The sequence below is a fragment of the Manacus vitellinus genome, unplaced genomic scaffold, assembly GCF_001715985.3.
Source record: "Manacus vitellinus isolate BGI_N305 unplaced genomic scaffold, ASM171598v3 scaffold_0_pilon, whole genome shotgun sequence".
In the NCBI taxonomy this organism is placed as follows: Eukaryota; Metazoa; Chordata; class Aves; order Passeriformes; family Pipridae; genus Manacus; species Manacus vitellinus.
This window is the reverse complement of record NW_021938789.1, coordinates 49,445,245-49,467,105: the sequence shown is the minus strand read 5'-3', so window position 1 is coordinate 49,467,105 and position 21,861 is coordinate 49,445,245. Positions and strand designations below refer to the sequence as shown.

General features: G+C 42.5%; 2 protein-coding genes across 2 annotated transcripts in view; one reads left to right on the top strand and one right to left on the bottom strand.

Annotated features, from left to right (window-relative positions):
- Positions 1-867: 867 nt before the first annotated feature.
- On the top strand, positions 868-16,690 carry POLR2B (RNA polymerase II subunit B). Its single transcript, XM_008924433.2, has 24 exons — positions 868-939; positions 1,887-2,037; positions 2,593-2,705; positions 2,977-3,196; positions 4,128-4,286; positions 5,289-5,453; positions 5,955-6,151; positions 6,851-6,970; positions 7,339-7,525; positions 8,669-8,812; positions 9,083-9,222; positions 9,346-9,457; positions 9,945-10,099; positions 10,347-10,545; positions 10,655-10,823; positions 11,261-11,357; positions 12,122-12,216; positions 12,502-12,752; positions 12,844-12,933; positions 13,200-13,307; positions 13,769-13,882; positions 13,976-14,136; positions 15,356-15,551; positions 16,443-16,690. The coding sequence occupies exons 1-24, from the start codon at positions 869-871 to the stop codon at positions 16,530-16,532; spliced, it is 3,504 nt and encodes a 1,167-aa protein (XP_008922681.1). The 5' UTR covers position 868; the 3' UTR covers positions 16,533-16,690.
- The window catches only part of IGFBP7 (insulin like growth factor binding protein 7), a 16,911-nt gene continuing 11,683 nt past the window's right edge, over positions 16,634-21,861 (bottom strand). The window contains 4 exon segments of the mRNA XM_008924432.3: positions 16,634-16,880; positions 18,333-18,459; positions 18,978-19,094; positions 20,584-20,693. Coding sequence (XP_008922680.3) covers positions 16,861-16,880; positions 18,333-18,459; positions 18,978-19,094; positions 20,584-20,693 — 374 coding nt within the window. The 3' untranslated portion in view covers positions 16,634-16,860.

Genomic DNA, 21,861 nt, shown 5'->3' with positions numbered 1-21,861 from the left:
CGGGGCCCGCAGGAGCCGGAGGGATGCTACGGGCGCGCTGGGATCTTCCGTAGGAGCTGGGAGTGGGAGGATGGGCCGGTCGCGGTGGGCTCTTCGGCGGGAGCCGGACGGCCACAGAATCACGGAATCAATTAGGTTGGAAAAGACCTCTGAGATCATCGTGTCCAACCTTTGACCTAACACCACCTTGCCTACTAGACCATAGCACTAAGTGCCACATCCAGTCTCTTCTTAAAAACCCCCAGGGACGGTGACTCCACCACCTCCCTGGGGAGCCCATTCCAGTGCCCGATCACTCTCTCTGTAAAGAACTTCTTCATGTCCAACCTAAACCTCCCCTGGCGCAGCTTAAGACCATGCCCTCTTGCTTGGGAGAAGAGACCGACCCCCACCCGGCTACAACCTCCTTTCAGATAGTTGTAGAGAGTGATGAGGTCTCCCCTGAGTCCCCTCTTCTCCAGGCTGAACAGCCCCAGCTCCTTCAGCTGCTCCTCATAGGGCCTGTGCTCCAGTCTCTTCACCAGCCTCGTTACCCTTCTCTGGACCTGCTCCAGCACCTCGATGTCCTTCCTAAACTGAGGGGCCCAGAACTGGACACCATACTCCAGATATGGCCTCACCAGTGCCAAGTAGAGGGAAAGAATCACTTTGCTGGTCCTACTGGGTTCAGTATTCCTGATACAGGCCAGGATGCCATTGGCCTTCTTGGCCACGTGGGCACACTGCTGGCTCATGTTCAGCTTCCTGTTAATCAGAAAATGAGCTGTGGGTGCTGCTGGGGTGCCAGAGGGTCTCTCAGCTGGCCAGGAGGGACACTGAGGTGGTGATGGGAGCCTGGCTCACATGCTGTGCTTCTTTCCCCGCAGATATGCAGTATGATGAGGACGATGATGAAATCACACCTGACCTGTGGCAAGAAGCCTGCTGGATTGTCATTAGGTGACTGACTAAAACTCACTGTTCTTTAACCCTTTGATGCGTGTGCTCTCAGCCTCACAGGTGGCGTCTGCTTTGCTGGGAACACATCCTGAGACCTGCAGGCTTGATTGTGCTGAACTGTGTGTTGTAGCACATTCAGAGCAGAAGGGCTTTAAGCAAAAACAGAAAGGTTGTCATGAGGGATGAAGAACCCCCACTGATCCCTTGGCGGGGGGGGACACTGTTTTCAATTAAGTAAGAGGTGGTTTTGGTTCCATATCAAGCACATGATTTTGTCCACTAATGGACACACAATTGTGATGGGACAGAAGCTGAGGTAATGTAGGTTCCCTGGCTCACTTCAGTAATACCTCACTGAAGTAGAGGAGTTTACTGGCAGGAGCTGATGCAGCAGACATGTTCAGTTAATCCCATCAAAAGTCAGGATGCGGGGCTTCAAATTTAGGCTTTGATTTTTACAGTTAGGTTTTGCTGGGTTGGAGTTAGGTGACCCAAAGGCTAAGGGAAATCTGGAGAAGGAGTGAAGCTGGCACAGGGGAGATCCAAGCCAAGAGGAGTTCTGAGAACTATTACTTGGACTTAGGGGCATGCTCTCAGTTTACTGCAGCTTGGAAAACTAGTTAAAGCAAAATAATTTACAGACGTGGTTGGTAAAACTTTACCTGAAGCCGCTTTCACTACTGTGCGTGCAGTCATGGCCTAGCCAGGAGGTGGCAGCACATCTGTCACTTTGTAGTGTCTGTGTCTTCAAGCAGTAAGAGAATTGTTAAACGTTTTTGAACATCTGTGTTTGAAACTCATGCCTTGGGATAAGTGAATGTGTTTGATTCTCTGCTGCATTTCATGGCTTTTTTAGGTTTTGTTATAAATCTTAAGCTTGTTGATGTGTGAAATACTTGAATTAAATTAAGATTTCTTGTTCATTAATGTACTTTTTTTGATTTTAGCTCCTACTTTGATGAAAAGGGTTTAGTCAGGCAACAGTTGGATTCTTTTGATGAGTTTATTCAGATGTCTGTGCAAAGAATTGTTGAAGATGCCCCACCAATTGATTTACAAGCTGAAGCCCAGCATGCCTCGGGAGAAGTGGAAGAGCCGGTAAGTGGAGAACCCCGGCAGAGATGATGTGTTTTTACAGTCAAAATCATTTTACATCGGATTTATTCAGGCCCTGTCTCAAGAGATGGAAGTACATCTGAATTATGCTGCTCATGCAGTCAATAGACAGAAGGATGAACTCTTTGGAGTATGAGATATGTGGCTAAGTTGTCAAACAATCAGTTATTTGACTGAGAAACATGTGCAAGAGCTTTGTTATCTGTGGAATTGAACTTCCTTGTTGTATAGAGTTACTATGTCCTGCTGGTTGAGAAGTGACCAAGAACAATTGGCTTCTGATATTGTCAATTACTGTGCCAAACTGCATGGACAGAGACGTGGTAGAGCAAGTCAGGTAGCCAAAAGCAAGTTTTGGTGGGATTTTGATTTTCAGTAGCTTTAGCATGGCAAGAAAAGTTTATGGCTGAAATATTCTGTTGGCTTTCTTCAGCTGAAGTTAGGTCAGGGTTTTCAAAGGTTGCTACTAAGGGCCTCTCTTGAACAACCAAAGTGGGTGTTTCTTCCATTACAAATAAGTGTATTCTTGTTTTCCAGCCCCGGTATCTTCTGAAGTTTGAACAAATCTATCTCTCCAAACCTACACATTGGGAAAGAGATGGAGCACCCTCACCAATGATGCCAAATGAAGCCAGACTGAGAAACCTTACGTAAGAACCAACTCTGGAGTGGATAAACACAAGAGAGAACTGCCTCTGCATTATTAATTGATAGTCTTTTTCAATATAGTAGTGCCTTGAAAATGTAATAATTACTCCTCTATTTAAAATTCCATGCCTAGTTTTTAAGTCCAGATGATGATTATGATGTGGTAATAACGTGTAATACAGCAGTGAGCACTTGAATAGCTACATTTACTATTCAAGGTTGTACAGAACGGTAATAACTGACAGATAACGCAGTGTTGTTTTTATTCTGTAGGTATTCAGCCCCCTTGTATGTGGATATAACTAAAACAGTCATTAAAGAAGGGGAGGATCAATTACAGACACAACATCAGAAAACCTTTATAGGAAAAATTCCTATTATGTTACGTTCGACGTACTGTTTGTTGAATGGCTTAACTGACCGTGATCTTTGTGAACTGAATGAATGCCCGCTCGATCCTGGTGGCTACTTTATCATCAATGGATCAGAAAAGGTAAGGGGTTATACCTTGCATAGATATCTTTACAGACACTGGAAGTTCTGTTGCTTGATTCCATATGATTTGCCAGGAGCAGAAGCACTCTTGTTCCAGTGTATCAGAGTTATGTGGGTGTTCCTGATCTTGCAGAAAGATGGGCTTTTCATCCTCTGTTAAGACTTTCTCAAACTACCTTTTCTTCTTCCCTGAGGCACATTTCACATCTTCAGTTCTTCCCTTCTTCAGCTGCATGAACTGTTTTGCATTGAAGGCCACTAAGTACTCTAGATATTTTCCTTTCCATTTCCAGCATTGCAGAGCAGCATGGACCTAAAATGAGGCACTTCTTCACTCTGAGTGTCCTGCAGGTTGTTCACAGCTATTATAAAATTAGATTCTTCCCTCCATTGCTGTGGATGCAGCTTCAGCAAATCATATCCTCTTCATGCTAGTGCCTCACCTGTGAAACTTTCCATATTTTGTACCTGATACCTGAGTAAACACAGCAAAAGTATTAGAATTTTATTTTTCTTCTTGGGGAAGAAAAAGAAATCAGTCTTTGATTGTTGTAGCTGGCATTTAAATTTAAATGCCTGTGTAGTACCTTGGCCTTGGAAAAACAGACAGTGAAATGCTTTATCAGTGTTGTGCCTAAAGGTAACAGAAATGTCTCAGCACAACCAACAGTTACGGTAAGTATATCACAGAGAACAGTGTTCCCTGAGTCTCTTGGTTTGGTTATTCTGTCCTAACTAGCTGTATGTTTTGCTTAAATCTGAATTTTATAAAGTGTAGAGTATAACCCAAACAAATCTGGCAGATTGACTTCATGCTGTGCAATGCTTTTACAGTTAAGACACCTGAAGGAATAGTAGAAACACTGTGCTTGTTACTTTGAGCGTGCTCTTTTGTCAGTTATTTACTAGTGTTTTTCTTTCTCACACAGGTTCTGATTGCTCAAGAGAAAATGGCTACAAACACAGTGTATGTGTTTGCAAAGAAAGATTCAAAGTATGCCTACACAGGAGAGTGTAGATCTTGTCTGGAAAATTCCTCTCGACCAACAAGTACTATATGGGTTAGCATGCTGGCCAGAGGTGGGCAGGTATGTCTGAGCAGTAATAACCCCCGCCCTGGGGCTTACCAGAGAGATTGCTTTAGGAGTTTTGTTACTGTCCTGTCTCTTTGTGTCATTTGCTTTTGGGATTCTGAGAAGAAATTTCTCCTGATGCTAAGTTGTAAAGAAGGTAAATTAAATGAAAGTGTATTCTGTTTGTCATACGTTATGCTTGTCTTTATGGTAAATTATTTGAGGATTGGAATGAGGACTCAATTTCTGGCAGGCTTTAGGGCAAGGCTAAAAATAGTTTTATAATTACTGTACATGAGTTTTTAGAAAATCTAAACAAGCTGTGTCCTGTTTTTTGACAAAGGACAAAAATGGGAGCAGGGACCCTTTCTTCGCTGATAACCAATCTAGTATTTAGATGTATTTTTCAGCCCACATATAAATTCATATTTAACGTCTAATTGTGCAGTCTGTGAGGGGAAATAAGTGCTACTTGTAAATTCTAAAGCAGAAGGTGTCTGTACTCATCAGTACTGTTGCACTGATGATGTGAAACTTTTCAAGAGTAGCTTTAATAGAAGCTTTACACTACTCTCACTCTTGGTGTCTGGAGCACTCTTGAGTGCCTCTGCATCCCACAGTGTTTCTTTCTGGAAATAGAGATCAGCTTCTTGAACGATCACTTGAACAGTGGGTTAGAAAAGCCGGGTTTAAGCTGACAGAAGGAACACTGAAGATGGATAGGATTGCTCTTGGCAAATACACAGAGAGAGAGAAATGATGTGTATGGGTGAACAAGTAGAATTTACATTCCTTTGTATCAGCAAAAACCTTACAAGTTTTTGCAGACTTCTAAAGCTCTAAATATTTTAAAATACCAAGTCATAGCCAAGAGTAAGGTTTCAGAATAGCTCATCAGTTGACCTACTGAGAAGTCACGTTTTCCTGTGAAAATTGAATAAATACACTTACAAGGGATTGTTCAAATCCAGAGAGATGTTTTTACTTAAAGGCATGTTCTTTTCCCCATCTTTCCAGGGTGCAAAGAAGAGTGCTATTGGCCAGCGCATTGTAGCAACTTTGCCATATATCAAACAAGAAGTCCCCATCATTATTGTCTTTCGTGCACTAGGCTTTGTGTCCGACAGGGACATTTTAGAGCACATCATATACGATTTTGAAGATCCAGAAATGATGGAAATGGTAATATATGTTAAATTATTTCTTGTCTTGATGACTGGTGATGTGTAGGCGTGGCTGATCATCACTTATAGCATTGTCCTTTTTCCATTTGTAGTTTGTTTCTTCATTATTTCTGTGGGTTGTCTATTAGAATTGTTATAAATTCTCTACCTAAACCTATTCTAATGAGTACTTTAAGTGAACAGAGTGCAATAGAAATTTCAAAGAGCTAATATGTATTCGGAGAGATAGGATCTTCTCCTGTGCCATTAACTTTAATTGTAAAATCTTGATTATACCTGAAACAGCAAGAGGCCTAGTATGTAGTCAAATGAGAACTGTTTTCTGATGTCTAAACTAGTTTTTATGTTCTTCCATTGTGCTTCATTACTGTTGCCAGAAAGACCTGGATCAGCAATTAGCAGATCCAGGAAAAAATCATTAGCAAACTACTGTTGTAGTTTCCTTCAACCCCAACAGACATTGGATGCTACAGGATTTTGCTGTAATTTTGTGCCTTAGGTCAAACCTTCTCTGGATGAAGCATTTGTCATTCAGGAGCAGAATGTTGCTCTTAACTTCATTGGCTCGAGAGGTGCAAAGCCAGGCGTCACCAAAGAGAAGAGAATCAAGTATGCTAAAGAAGTCCTGCAGAAAGAAATGCTCCCGCATGTTGGTGTCAGTGACTTCTGTGAAACCAAAAAGGCTTATTTCCTAGGGTATGTCAGAACTCTGTCTCATATCTGCAAATGGACCCTGAATACGTATTTTATTCTCATATATGTATATGATTGAAAGAACACACTGAATGGAAGTTTGCTTTTAAGCTTGGTCTTCTGGATACTTGGTGACAAACTTTGGGGCACTGGTATATTTTTGAAGCTGAGAAAATGCAAGTTCTGATAAAATAGGGGGGGAAAAAGGAAACAAAATGAGCCTTCAACACATTCTAGATCTTAAGTTAGATGTGATGATAGTGATAAATGACTTTTTGTGTAGACAAAATATAGAAATTGATAACTAATATGTAGATAACTACCGATAAGGTGATTGTAATGTAAAGTATTAGCACATCATCTTGATCACTGCTTATTGGTATGCAGAGGAACTGTAGCATGAGGAGACTTGCCATTTTACACCTGATTGCAACTGCTTAAACAAAACCCATATTAAAGAACAAGACAGACTGCAGCAGAAGAGGCATTTTAATCGTGATTTAAATATTGAGTTCTCTCTGTCCTCAGCTTGAACTTTCAGCAAGTGATGTGCTGAAGAGGGCTATTTTAGGACATCAGTATCCTAAAATTCTGGAATAGACAGTCTTTAAGAAAGAATTCACTGATTTATCTGTGAAAGCTTGTAATCTTTTTTTGAATGCCTACTATCAGTTTAAAACATAAACTATCTTATTTGCTTAGGTATATGGTTCATAGATTGTTGCTGGCAGCACTGGGGAGAAGAGAGCTGGATGACAGAGATCATTATGGCAACAAAAGACTGGATCTTGCTGGGCCACTGTTGGCTTTCCTGTTCAGAGGGTAAGTATCACGTTTTCTTTGGACACAATGAATGATAGAGGCATTGCCAACTCTGTGCTTCTAAATCAATCAGACTAATTCTATTGTGTCCAAGAGCTGGTCTTAGACAACAAAGCCTGTATCTGACTATGACTTTTTCAGGGAGTGGTTGTTTCCTATCATAGTTGGTGGCTAGCATTGACTTGTTTTGGAGCATATTTTGTTTATATTCACAAATAGGTTCATTTGTTTTATTCCCTTCTGCCCCCTTGCTAGTTACAAATTGCCTCTTTTCAAGAGATCAACGACTTTTTTTTCCAAGTAGCACTGAGTAGAGTGAATTGCTACAGCACTGTTTAATCATGTTTTTTGGTGTGTCTCTTCTACAGAATGTTTAAGAATTTGCTGAAGGAAGTGAGAATATATGCGCAAAAGTTTATTGACAGAGGGAAAGATTTCAACTTGGAATTGGCAATTAAAACAAGAATTATTTCAGATGGTTTGAAGTATTCATTGGCAACTGGAAACTGGGGTGACCAGAAGAAAGCTCATCAGGCCAGAGCAGGAGTATCTCAGGTACAGTAGCTTTGTCAGGTTGATGTAAGAGAAAAACTATATCATGGAAGGGTTTAACATGGCTTGGCATCCATGCATGTTGTATGTTAAATAGAAACATTTTTGAAAGGAAACTTCCTTAGATGACACAGATGAAGATCCAAATAGTTGGTTCAGATGTGTGGTTTAGGGGTTTTTTTTGTCATAGTTTGTTTTTTTTATTCACTGCTAAACAGTTGGTATAACTCTTCTAAAGACTTTTTTTTTGTGTGTTAGAGCATATGCTTGTGTGTCTGGTAAATTCCTAGATCCTAGAGGATCTTTTGGGAGGATGGATTTCTTTCCTGTAATTACTTCCAGTCCTTCACAGGTGATTAAAGAAAATTGAGTGTCATAGAAAAGTTACATATTCCACAGCAAATGATGAGGAGCACTGACTTTATTGGCAGTGTAGCGCTTAGTTGAGTCCCTTTCTCCTAAGGAAGAAAGCAGGAAAGAGGTGTCCATTTTTAAATGCCAGCACATTTTGTTGTCTAGAGCCCTGGTGGGATCATAATTTGGGGAAAGCAAAGTAAGGAAAGGGGCAAAGATGGCAGGTGTCTCTGGATGGAGTGTTGTTATTGTATGTGTATGAGGGCTTGTTTGCATTTTAAATATACTCTCACATTTCAGGCTGTAAAAATAGATTTTCTTACATTTTTGAGAAGCTTTGAGCAGACTCAGAAGAATGTAAATGCTGATTTGCTCCTAATAACAAAGTGACCCTAGCTTTTTAAAATTTGAAAAGGTGTCTGTGTTACTGTACTGGCAATCCCCCCTGATGAAAATGCAGCTTCGAGAGTATTACTCGTTCAGTTACCTGAACAGAGTAAGCTATCAACAAAAAGCAGCTCTCTGCTTGGATATAACTGTGTTCCTGCTGGGCCTTGCCATGGTGCTCTGGAAACTTTTTTTTTTTAAAATTACAACACTGGTTAGGAGCTTGAGATCCTAAGGATAAGTCTAAGATTAGTGGAAGTGAACTAAAAAGTGTAGCTAACAGAGCTATTTTAGTTCTTTTTAAGTACATTCTTTCTAGGGGGCACTGACTCTTTGTGCTTATGTACTGCCTGTCAACAACATACTTAAGAAGCTTTGGCTAACTGCATTCCTTGCTATGTGCAGGTGTTAAACCGCCTGACTTTTGCATCTACACTTTCCCACCTGAGACGCCTGAATTCTCCGATTGGGAGAGATGGGAAACTGGCAAAGCCTCGGCAGCTGCACAATACGCTGTGGGGAATGGTTTGCCCTGCTGAGACCCCAGAGGTAAGGAAAGCAGTATTTATGTCAGTACTGCCTTTTTCTGCTGGTCATTTTGTAGCCATGGCACTTGTGATGATCGCTTGCACTTTTTTTTAAAAGTGCTGACATGAATATTTAGCTTTATAGCTAACTCTGTGGCTGAATGGCAGAAATTAATGAAGTAACTGGCATGCTTTGTGTCCAGTTCCTTGAGGAGTTGAAGTTTAAGATCTTGGATCTTTTGGGGGAAATCCGTTGATTTCAAAACACAAGTTAACTTTGTGTTTCTGCTAGGGTCATGCAGTAGGACTTGTGAAGAACTTAGCCCTGATGGCTTACATTTCTGTGGGATCTCAGCCATCCCCAATTTTGGAATTCTTGGAAGAGTGGAGCATGGAAAACCTGGAAGAAATCTCTCCAGCGGCAATAGCTGAGTGCGTGCAAATGAAACTGTTTAAATAGACTTAAGCTTTTTGTCCTGCACAACACTTCAAAGGTGTGGGGGGTTTTGGTGTGTTTTTTTTAATTATTCTTTGTTTGATTTTCCCTCCTTCTAGTGCTACCAAGATCTTTGTTAATGGCTGCTGGGTAGGAATACACAAAGATCCAGAGCAGCTCATGAATACTCTAAGGAAGCTCCGTCGTCAGATGGACATCATTGTGTCAGAGGTATAAATTTTACAACTGGAGTTTAGGTGTCCTTTTAGACAAGAGAGAATAACGACTTGAAACTAGTTTGCAAGCTCCAAATAGCTTGCCAAATTATTTGCCAGTGTCTTTCTGAATATACTTCACATTGAGTTTTTGTTTTGATTTTGTTTTGGTTTGTGTTTTGTTTGGGGAGTTTTTTGTGTTTAGTTCCTTTTGTTTGTTTGTTTTACTTTATGTTGTATGTGATTTGTTTGTTTGTTGGGGTTTGGGGTTTTTTGGCGGGGGAGTTGGTTGGTTGCTTTTAAAGAGAATCCAGTTTAAAATAAAACAGTAGAAAATAGTCTTCTGAAATGCTACTGTTGTAGGAGTGTTAACATTTGTTCTGTGCTGATGATAGTGCCTGTAAAGCCTTTGCTTTAGGGAATTTAGTTACCCTATTTTGTGTTCTGTGATTCTGATTCCAAGCTGAGGCTTTGTACTCATGGGGTGCTGCTTTCTTGTACAGGTCTCGATGATCAGAGATATCCGTGAGCGAGAAATCCGCATCTATACCGATGCAGGCAGAATTTGTCGGCCCCTTTTAATCGTGGAGAAACAGAAGTTGCTGTTGAAGAAAAGGCATATTGACCAACTGAAGGAACGAGAGTATAACAATTACAGGTGAGATCCGTTCCTGAAATTCAACTGAATGTGTCATTTTCCATCTTGGAAGCTGCATGTTCCCTCAGGTTGGAGAGAGAAATGTTTAAAGCTTTGTGCAGCACAAAGATGCTTTCTCTGCCTGGTAGTTTAATTTTTTTTTAATTGCATTGAGGCAGTGGTAGTAATAATAAGCCAGGGAAGTCCTTGTTCTTGTTACTGCTGAAGAGACCCATTTTATCTGGTAGCTGAGTTATTGGTTATTCAGTTGGCAGGATCTTGTGGCCAGTGGTGTGGTAGAGTACATTGACACACTGGAAGAAGAGACTGTGATGCTGGCAATGACTCCAGATGACTTGCAAGAGAAAGGTGTGGCATATTGTTCAACATACACACACTGTGAGATTCACCCGTCCATGATCCTGGGAGTGTGTGCATCTATTATCCCTTTCCCTGATCACAACCAGGTCAGTGCACCTCTTCCAACATCCTGGTTTTTTAAATCTGACAGAAAACCCACAGGTGTGTGTAAAGAGCTTTGTGTACATAATTGCTGGTCTTCTCTTGTCTGTCTAGTCTCCCAGGAACACGTACCAGTCTGCTATGGGTAAACAGGCTATGGGAGTTTACATTACAAACTTCCATGTCCGTATGGATACGCTGGCACATGTGTTGTATTATCCCCAGAAGCCCCTTGTAACAACACGCTCCATGGAGTACTTGCGATTTAGAGAGTTACCAGCAGGTATGTTGTCAGTTAATGTTTGTTGAACAAAAATACTACTGTTCGTTTAGATGATGTCACAAGTGTTATGTAGAATACCTGAGTATTTAGCAAATGTATGCGATTTAAAAAGTGTTAGCTTGTAGCTGGATACCTAGACTGCAGAAAACACATTGGTAGTGCTGCAGCTGAAACTACTTTTCCTCTATAGTCTGCTAAAATCTAACTGGAAAAAAAAGCATTTTCTCTATTGGTGTTTGCTAGGTTTTTCACAAGGGGTCACTCTTGACTCTCTTTTCTACCCAAAGCTGGATTTGCTGATACTACGTGTTTTTGTGTGTGGGACATGGAGATTTTTATCTCAGAAAGCTGTAGAGAATACAGCTTATTTTGAGTTACAAATAATGTCTGAGTGGCATGTGTGGATCCTTTCAAAGTATTTGCTCTGCATATTATAGGTATCAACTCGATTGTAGCCATTGCATCATACACGGGCTATAACCAGGAAGACTCTGTCATTATGAACCGTTCTGCTGTTGACAGAGGCTTTTTCAGGTAAGCCTTAGTAAATTTTTTAACTGCCTGGAATTAAAAAAAAAAAAGTATACTGAGTTGTCCAAAGGCTCATGAAAAGTTCATCTTTATGCTGGAAGACACCGTTCTCCAAATCTTTCCAACCTGAGAAGCTTTGTAATTTTTTTTTAATGAGGATGGAGGGAGCAGCACAATGAAAACAGTGAATGTGTATCTTAGCAAACAAAACACAGTAAGGAATGGTTCATCTTTTGTGCAACGTCCCAGCTATTCCATTTTGGTATTTATTGTTTACTGCCCCAAAAAGAAGCCTTTATAAATTGAACGTTTCCTACTGCAGCTCCAGTTGTACTGCGAGTGGCACTGCAAGGTAGCAGTAGAAGCCTAAAAAAACCTTGCAAAATGGCATGTATAAGGAAGAAAGTAATATGAGAATGATGTGCTGAAGATGTGAATAATAGGAATAATAACTACTTCTGAGATGTCAAGCAGGTCTGAAAGTCTCTGCAGTTCATCAAAAATTACCATGTTATCTAGAGATGCAGTATCTTAAAAGTAACCATCATAATACCATCAGAAGCTTTTGTTAGTTCATTGGGCGGGGTGTTCTGTTTTTGTTTTCCCCTCTTCATTGATGATCAGGTTAACAGGAAATTAGAGGAAAGCTTTGTGGCACATGCTCATTATTTGATGTGATTAAAACGTAATCATAGCGAAATTCAGATTTACAGATATGGGGAAATGATGCTGGCTTCACTGGAGAAGACTTTGTAACTTTGTTTCAGATCTGTGTTCTATCGCTCATACAAAGAGCAGGAGTCTAAAAAAGGGTATGACCAAGAGGAAGTTTTTGAAAAGCCTACACGTGAAACTTGCCAAGGTAAGATACAGGAGTTTGCGAAGACTGAGCTTTTAAATTTAAGTTTTTGTGGGCAAGGCTGTTAATGTTGTTGAACTGATTCAGTCTTCATTTTGGGACATAACAGATAGCAGAGAAGTCTGTATTAATTGTTATTAATACACCAGTTGAGATATTTGTGTAAAATTAGATCTTTTTGCTGTTGTCTGAAGTTGCAAGCAGACTTTTTGAATTTCTACAGAACAACAGAGTCAATATATTGAAAAATTTGGGAGTCTACTTTCTTTTTTAATTTTTTACCTCAAGGTATGAGACACGCAATCTATGACAAACTTGATGATGACGGTTTGATAGCACCTGGGGTACGTGTGTCTGGGGATGATGTCATCATTGGCAAAACAGTAACGCTGCCAGAGAACGAAGATGAACTGGAAAGCACAAACAGACGCTTCACAAAGAGAGACTGCAGCACTTTCCTGCGAACTAGTGAGACTGGCATTGTAGATCAGGTCATGGTAACCCTTAACCAGGAAGGATACAAGTTCTGCAAGATTCGGGTGAGCATTAATTAATGTGTGTGCTTTCTACTTTTAATAATCTCTGTTGTATATTTAAGTTACCAGTTGAATGTTTCCCTCTGGCTTACAGGTGCGCTCTGTAAGAATTCCACAAATTGGAGATAAGTTTGCTAGCAGACATGGTCAGAAGGGAACCTGTGGTATCCAGTATAGGCAAGAGGTAGTAATTTTTTTTTCCTTCTTAACATTTTACCTGTGCCATTCTTAGCATTTGAACTGCCTTAAGTGAATTGTCTGTGGAATATCTACTCATATCTGTGTTGACTTAAATTTAGCTAAAATATTTTTAGAAGGGGACACAGCTCCTTCTTACATGATATTTAAATGCCTTTGAAACACTTGCAAAGATTTAATTTGGATCCAGGCATCTACTTTTCCTAAACATGATATTCTGGGAAGAATTGACTGTCTCTTTCCCTGCTCTAGGATATGCCCTTCACCTGTGAAGGCATCACACCTGATATCATTATCAACCCCCATGCCATCCCTTCCCGTATGACCATTGGTCACTTGATTGAGTGTCTTCAGGGCAAGGTAAGAAAAATCTTCTATACTGAATGTATGAGCAATATGAATTAAAATTTTGGGGAGGGGCTTTTGTTTGTTTGGGGGTTTTTTTGTAAAGATAAGTACTGCCTAGTAGGTGTTACTTCACTGAAAAATAAGGATTGTTCTGCAGTTACTTGATAGCAAAAGCAGGTTTCTTGAGGAAGACCTACAGTCCTGTAAATTTTGTCCATCAAGTCAGACACCACAGTGTGCTCTCTCATCTGTTACTTTTGTTCAGACATTTCCCTGACCTAGAAAAAGGAGTAGCAAATTTGTAGATACTGTGTATTAAGTTGTGTAGCTGATAAACAAAGCAAGGTAGGTTACTATGTTGGGCATGGAGCCTCAAATTCAAGCATTAAGTGTTGAACTGTTTGAAACAGCTTAATATGGTATAACCAGTCCTTCAGAAACGTGACAAACTTTTGCAAATCTCTTCTCTGTAGGTGTCTGCAAACAAGGGAGAAATTGGTGATGCTACACCTTTTAATGATGCTGTCAATGTGCAGAAGATTTCCAATCTTTTATCAGATTATGGCTATCATCTAAGAGGAAACGAGGTATAACCAAAATATCAGTTCATTGTAATCTTTTTAATACACATTTGATGGATAGTAAGGCTTATGATTCAATGACTGCATTGACTTCTTCAGGTCCTCTACAATGGCTTCACTGGTCGAAAAATCACATCACAGATCTTTATTGGTCCTACTTATTACCAGCGACTGAAGCACATGGTGGATGACAAAATCCATTCTCGTGCAAGAGGGCCCATCCAGATACTGAACAGACAGCCCATGGAAGGTAGATCTCGGTAAGGATGTGTGTTAGTTTCTATATGGGGTTTTCTTTTTCTGTCGAGTTTTTAGCCCTGAACTAAAGTTGCTTAAGCTTTGCAGCTAGAACTTCATTAGCTCACCCCAATTAGCCACCCATTTTTCATGTGTTTGGCTTAAGATCAAGTGTTGGGTGCAGCATCAAGGCTTTGGTAGCAGGAGGTGCTGCTGGGCTGGCCTCTCTGAGAAAGGACCAGGGTTTGCCCTGTGCTGGCCACAGCCACTTCCAGCTGGCTCTGACCAGCCAAAGCCTGTCAGCGGTGCTGGTGGCACTTCTGTGGGAATGTATTTAAGAAAGGGTAAAAAATGCTGTGCAGCAGCTGTGAGAGAGAGAAGGGAAAAAAGGAACTGCCCTGCAGCCCATGGAAAGCCCACACTGGAGCAGGCTCCTGGCAGGAGGTATGATCCGTGGGGGATCCATACTGCAGCAATCTGTTCCTGAAAGATTGTACCCTGTGGGACAGGCCCATGCTGGAACAATGTGTGAAGGACTATCCCATGGGAGGGACCACATGCTGTGGCAGGGAAAAAGCGTGAGGAGGAAGGAGCAGCTGAGAGGAACTGTTATGCACTGACTGCAGCCCCCATTCTCCCTGCGGCCATGGGGAGGGGAGGAAGGAGTTTGGAATGAAGAAATGAAGTTGAGCCTGGGAAGAAGGCTGGGGAGATGAATTTTTTAGTTTTGTCTTCATTTCTCATCATGCTACTCCATTCTTAATGGGCGATAAATTAATTTTCCCCATGCTGAGTCTGTTTTGCCTGTGACAGTAATTGATCTGCTGTATCCCTGGGTTTATCTCCACTCATGAGCTTTTCCGTCTTATTTTCTCCCCATGTCCTCTCGACCTGGGGGGGAGTCAGAGAGGTGCTTGGCGGGCATCTAGCAGACAGCCAAAGTTAAACTCACCACAGATAAGAAGAGGATGACTTAATTGTATACTTCATTTTGCTGTGTGGTTGTGCTGTGGCTGTCAGACACCTGCTGTAGAAATGCTCAGCAGCAGTTAAAAATTATTGTGTTCACATTCTCCCTAACAGTTTATTCTGAGGTGTTAGAGGAAAATTAATGCACAGCTTTCCTCCTGCCTTGCAATACTGCTGTTGTGTTTCTGGTAAGATACTTCTTCTGCCAACAAAAAATGATTATTTTGCCGATGAGCAGAAAAGTTAAGTGGGTTTTTTTTTTATTCTTTTCAGTGATGGTGGCCTTCGCTTTGGAGAAATGGAACGGGATTGCCAGATTGCTCATGGAGCGGCCCAGTTCTTGAGAGAAAGACTGTTTGAAGCTTCAGACCCATACCAAGTCCATGTGTGTAACCTCTGTGGAATCATGGCGATTGCAAACACCAGGACTCACACCTATGAGTGCCGGGGATGCCGCAATAAAACTCAGGTACGTGCAGTTTTCATCAGCCAGTGTTTCTCTTTGTGGGCAAGAGGAAATGCCACTCCAGTGAACAGGAGGATAGGGAAGTAAATATTTAAAGAAGCACCAGAACAATTGCTATTTTAGTTTCATAACTGTTTTAAGTGTTTATAGTGACCTAGTTAATTTGGATGCTTCCTTATTAACTTCAGAGTGTTGGCTTGGCAGGAAATGCTGCTCAAGTATTGTACAGTGCAGAGTTTTCAGAAACTTTAAACGCTTGAGAGCTTATTTTTAGAAGTAAAACTCAGAATCACAGGAATTTAAGAGCCATCACCCTTGTGACTGTCCCATGAAGATATTTATGCTTGCAGAGCTGGGTCCCCATGGGAGGCCTTTTGTGTTGCACTTTGGTGGGTTTTTTTTAATTAATAAAAGCCCTGCAGTGTGTGTGCTTGGTTACAGCACCATGTCAAGGAAGGGTGGTGGCAGAGATAAAAAGAGTTGCCTTGAACAGGCTTGTTGTTGTGCCAGGGACTGACTGCTGCCCCTCCAGCAGTGGCACCGGAGTTAGAAATCGATGTGTGCTGGAAATCTTAACTGCACTTACTGCACATCAGGCACACTTGGCTGTGCACACGTTCCTGTGTTAAATGGCTCTTGTTTAGGATCAGATCCCTTGGTTGCAGGTTTTATGTTAAAAATGTGCTCTGCATAGCTGCTGTTGTAGCCTCTACAGACAGTCTCAGGCTTCCTTCTTGCTTTGGTACTGTCTGTGAGGAATTCTTGTTAAATGCTCTCATGCACAACTTCAGACTCGCTTTTGAGCCAAAAACTTGATGAGTTATTTGTTTAGAGGATGGTGGAAGTTGATGCTTTAGGAGTGCTTATCACAAGACTTTTGAAATCTCTTTCCAGATATCTTTGGTTCGAATGCCCTATGCCTGCAAACTCCTCTTCCAAGAACTGATGTCTATGAGTATTGCACCTCGTATGATGAGTGTTTAGCCTTTCAAAGGGCTTTCTTTTTTTTTTTAATTATGAGACTGAAGTTCTCGAGTTTAGTTTCATTTTATGTACGTTGCATTCAAAATACAGTTTTACTCATCTGCTGTGTGCTGTTCAAAAGTATGTTTATTTCCTGTAAATAGAATTAAAATTTGTAATCAAACTTGTGAATCTCTTTATTTGTGCATCTGTGAAAGAAGTGTGCAAGCAAATTGGGAGTCAAAGAATAAGGGAGTTAAGAGGGAATGATTAGTCAGCTAGAAAAAGCCAGAGCTTGCAGCTTTCCAAAATACTAATTTAAAACTGTGCGTAAGTGAAAGTCCTCACATCACAGCTCTGCACCATCATCTGTGGAAAAACAGAAACATGTTACAGTCTGTACTGTTCCAAGAGGGAATATTGCAACTTTGGCAGTAGCTTTGTGATCTTTTAGCTGAGGGTGGGACCTGATCCCTTCTTCCTTCCTTCTTTCCTTCCCTCCCTGCTGCAGGGGGATGATAATAAATGCATTTTTCTGTGCTGAGATCACCTGGACATGGGACACAGACTCTCAGTGTGTAGCTATGACGTCTGACAGTCTGTTCCATTAACCTTATCAATTTCCTTTAAGCTGGCAGCCTGCACGCACTTATCGCCTGGCTACAGCGTGCTGACTAGAGAGCTTTCCTACAGCTGAAAAGAAACAGCTGTAACACATGAGTGTTGTGTGTAAGAAATAAACTATGAGGCAATATGCATGGTACTGCAGCCTCACAGTGGTTATTGTGAGAGGGGGAGTGAACATTTTCTGTTCTGGGGTATAAGCGTGCTGTTTGTGGCTCAGTTTCATTCACATCCATAACTAAAGTGCTTGAAAAGGGATTAGAGACTAGCTAAAAACCATTAGCAGAGTTCTTATGCATGATATTTGGATTCATTTTAAGCTCTTAATTCAATGGCAAGTGCTGTTAATATTCTCCTAAGGGCAGTATTTCAGCTGTTCACAGACACAAGGATACAGAAAGTCACGACTGTATAGTTTGGATAAAGCTGCTGGGATTAAAGCTAAGGATTATGTCCAAAACTGGATTTGGGCAGCACAGTATTCTCTACATGGATGTTTGGTTCCCAGTGCCTCTGCTTCTAGCATGGTTGCAGTTACTGTCCCAGCTATCCAGATTTATTCCTAAGCGTATGTGGATGTGATAGTGATCCATCCTCTCTGCAGCTGGAATGAGGGTGGTTGTTTTGCCATCAGCTTTGCACACAGCCTGGCAAAGAGGACCTGCTGTGGCATATCTTTACCGTCCAAGGTTTGACACCCCAGAATGCAAAGAATATGGCAGGTGTTGGGGTGTTTCCAGGATGGTGGAGGTGCAGGGACTTGGCAGGAATTTAAGTGCTTGAAGTTCTCCCTCTGCTTTAGGGCTGCTTGTGCCAATACTGCTTCCAGGAGAAATGGGCAGGTTTGGAAGTGTCCAGAGAACACAGACAATATAAATAGGGCTGGAAAACCACTGAAAGTGGCTCTGCAAGAAACCCAGAAGGTATTTTTTAATTTTAATTTGGTATGTTTAATCTCCAGTACTTTACTGCACTTGGCAGCGTTCTCTCCCTTGAGAGCTCTAGGAGCTAAGATTTGCTGGGAATGTTTGTCCAAACACAAAAAACTGTGTGTTAAAACTGCTATTCTTAGGGGGGGGTTGGGTTTGTTTGTTTGGGTTTCTTTAGAAAGCATTAAACAGAGGTGGTCCTTTTGTATCAAGTAACGGTAAACTGTTTGGGGAGAGAGCTGCTGAGTATTCAGCCACACTTACCAACCTTTGGTCAGAGCTATTTCATGCAGAGTTTCCACAACGTGGATTTTTGCAGAAGCTGTTGCCTCTCCTTTGGCATTTGACGCATGGCACTCATATTCCCCAGCATCCTCTTTGCTCAGAGGGGATATCTAGGGGAAGAAACACACCCCCGGCCCTCCAATGAGCATCCCATGCATGGGTAGAGGTGATTTTGTTTTAAGGTATCTTATGTAACTTGCTAATTGCTTGAGACATGATGAGATGAACAGAGTGCATGAAGGGGTTCACCCTTAGCAACCATGCTGACTGCTTGCATTCTGTCAGCTCTAAACAGTCTGGTTCAGACCTCTGTACTAGTTCCTTCCTAGTCATGGAGAGGGTCTCCTTCCCACTAACAGCAGCAGGAAAGTAATGAGATGTTTTTTTCAGTCTGTCTTTTTCTGATCACAGAATGCACCCTTCTGCTGCATGCTGGACAGAGGTAGGATGCATGCAGCAGGTAAGACTGGAGCAAGCAGCCACCCTTACCCTTCACCCCTAATTCACACGGGTTGTTTTCCTCCAAAGGCCCTATGTGTTGCCATTTGTCTTCTGTACTGTTGTTTGTTCATATTCGCAAACTGCCCTGTACTGTTTGTGCAGCTCGTTGCATACACAAAATACTTACGAGCACCCAGCCAGTCACTTCGTGTTTCTCAGGGCCCCCTCGGGTCTGGATAGCCAAGTTCTCCCGGTCCCCAGGCAGGAGCTCCATCCTCTGGACACCATACTGTCCTCGAATTATCTAAACAGAAGGGCAGAAACAGGTAAGAATTGCGGGCTTATTTATGCTGGAACTGCTAGAACCACACCCGCACACAGACAAGATCAATGCTAGTTTTACATGAATGTGTTTTTCCTAGTGTCAGCATTTCACCTTACTGTCCACATGGTACTGCCCCAGTGCCTCAGCATCTGCACTGAGGCTGTGTTCCCCTGGCCTCAGCAGGAACAGATAGAGTGGCATGGTTTTCTGATACGGATGGTGCTGGGCAGTGGGGTGTGCAAACATACCCTGCACTGACTGCACTGACTTGGCCTCACAGAACTTATGTGCGTGTTCCCAAGGGTGTGTTTAGCCCATCAGTGCAGCAGCCTGCAGCTGCTGGCAGCTGTACATCAATCCAGTTCAGCAGGCTGGAGCAGCTGCCTTCTGGCTTGGGACTGGGAGACCACCAGGAGCTGACTGTTGGCCTTGTTTGGAGAGACTCCCCCATAACTTCCTGCTGATCAGGCTTTTTAATTTGGCAGCAGTAGAGAACTGAGTGTCCACCTGCGTGACCTATCCTCTTCTCAACAGACCAGCAACAGCCCTGCATGTTTCTGCTGCAGCAAAACAGGCTGTCCCTCCTGGTGGCCACAGCATCGAGGAGAAAACAGCAGTGCAGTCTCTCCCCAGTGCTGTGTATCTGAGCCCCGAGCCAAGCACGGGGTAAGTGGTACTCAGCCCTTGTTATCACCATGTCAAGCAGTCTCTTGGCCATGAGGTAGAGGCACAAAAAGCAGAGTAGCATTAACAGTCAGTGTAAACTCAGCATCTACTCATAAACAAGCAGTAAACACTACCTGAGTCAGCATGCCCACACTGCTCACCCAAGAGTCTGCTCTGACACCCCTATGAATAAAGCTTACTGTCTTAGAGCAAATTTTGGGCCAATCTAGCTTTTTTAGTCCATACTAGCCTTAAGCTAGTATTGTTTCAGCTTAATTTTAAGGCCCTTCACAAGCGTCCACAAACCTGTGGCACTTGAGGAGGCTACAGGGGCTGTGCTGTGGCTCTCAACCCTACAGCTACGATTTTCTCTGCTCAACACTGGCCCCTGTCCAAAGCCAGATGTTACCAGTGCTGCCAAGATCAACAACATGCTGCTGGCTACTGGAGACAACTGCCCCATGTGGTTCCTGTTCCCGACGATGTGGGCGATGTCTAGCCACCTCAGTCACTGCTGCCAGCAGGGTGACAGCAGGTCAGGGGACATTCCCCGCATGCTCCAAATATCAGGCACTACCAAGAGAAACATATTCTGCCTCGGGATCAACAAGAGTTTAGAAAAAGCAATGACTAAAGACTAAGCAAAACCAAATGTTTGGGGGTGTACAGGACTGCACAGATGAGAGAACTCATCAAAGAGGTGTGTTTCTACAGAGGGATCTGCTACGGTCCTTATGCTCACCATGCAGTTTCAGCTGCGTCAGGTTTGCTGTGCTCTCTGAGCTCCTAGCAGGACCCTTACCTTGTTCCAGATGAGGACAGGAGTTGGGATGCCAATGACTTCACAGCTCAGGTAGATCTGTGCTCCTGTCACATTCCAGATATCCTTAGGAGGAGTCACAATGGAGGGTCCTGCAAAAAGGGAGAAATGCTTTTAAGCTTGGGGTGACTACAAGCTGTCTCCTTGCTGAACTTTTAAGTGGGCCAATCTGATGGGTTTTGAGGATGGGGTGAAGGAGATCCCTGCTTGGAGCAAAGCTTGCAGGATTGATCCCACATCAAAGCACTTCCCTCTCTCAAGCAACACATGCGTCCAGCCTTAAGCTGTTCAGACTGAAACCAGACAGAAACTCAAGTGTTGAGCAGTTCAGATCAGTCCATCTACTTGCAAGACTGAGGTTAGAGGTAAGATAGTGTTTGTATTCTGTTATCTCAGGGACTGAACAGGCCTGTACAAACTGGCCTGGATGTGCTTACCATGCAGTCACCAAGCCAGCTGGCAGGGAGGAAAGGACCCCCAGGAGACAGGGTGCATCCCATCACTTTCTCATGCCATGGAGAGCTTGGCCAACTTGGCAGCATCTTTCTCCCTAGTATGATTTCAATCCCATGGCAGCTGGCTAGCACAATTCAATGTTACGCTGCTCCTGTTTTACCTGTATGCAATACTCAGCCACAGGAGGCTGGCTGGAGGGTGGCAGAGCTCTCCCTGGCAGGGATCTGGGAAAGGACTAGGTAAATGCAGAGCTTCTTTTCCCCTGAGAGCTGCAATTCCTGGTTAAACAGAGAATTCCTTCCAAAGCAAGATGAGAACAGAGTTGTTTTGCAGATCTGGCTCGAGATGTTTACCCCTCAGGCTGAGAAATGTTGGAGATGTAACCCATATCCCAGAAAGGGAAGAATGGCCTTTTTTATTCAATCCCTCTTTAGTTAGGCTGTTTTACAAAATGCAGCTATTAATTCCCCATAATAGGAAGTGCAGACCAAAGGAGCACACAGTGTTTATTTCCAGTTATTGAGAGCTTTAAGAACACAACAAACAGCTTTCCCGCTTCTGCTCTGAAGATGCAGGCAGTAACAGGAAACTAAAGCTCCCATTACACTGCATCAGGAGAAGGCATTTCCTATATGCCTAACTGAAGCCCTTGGGTATGCTGGCTCACAGACCATGGCTTATCCTCAGCCCCATAAAAAAGGGGCATATTTGGGTCCTGATGCTCCTTATGGGAGTCCTGAACGTGCATTGATTTCAGCCTTGCATGTGCACTCCCCCCTACAGCCATCACAGGCAGTGGGGAGC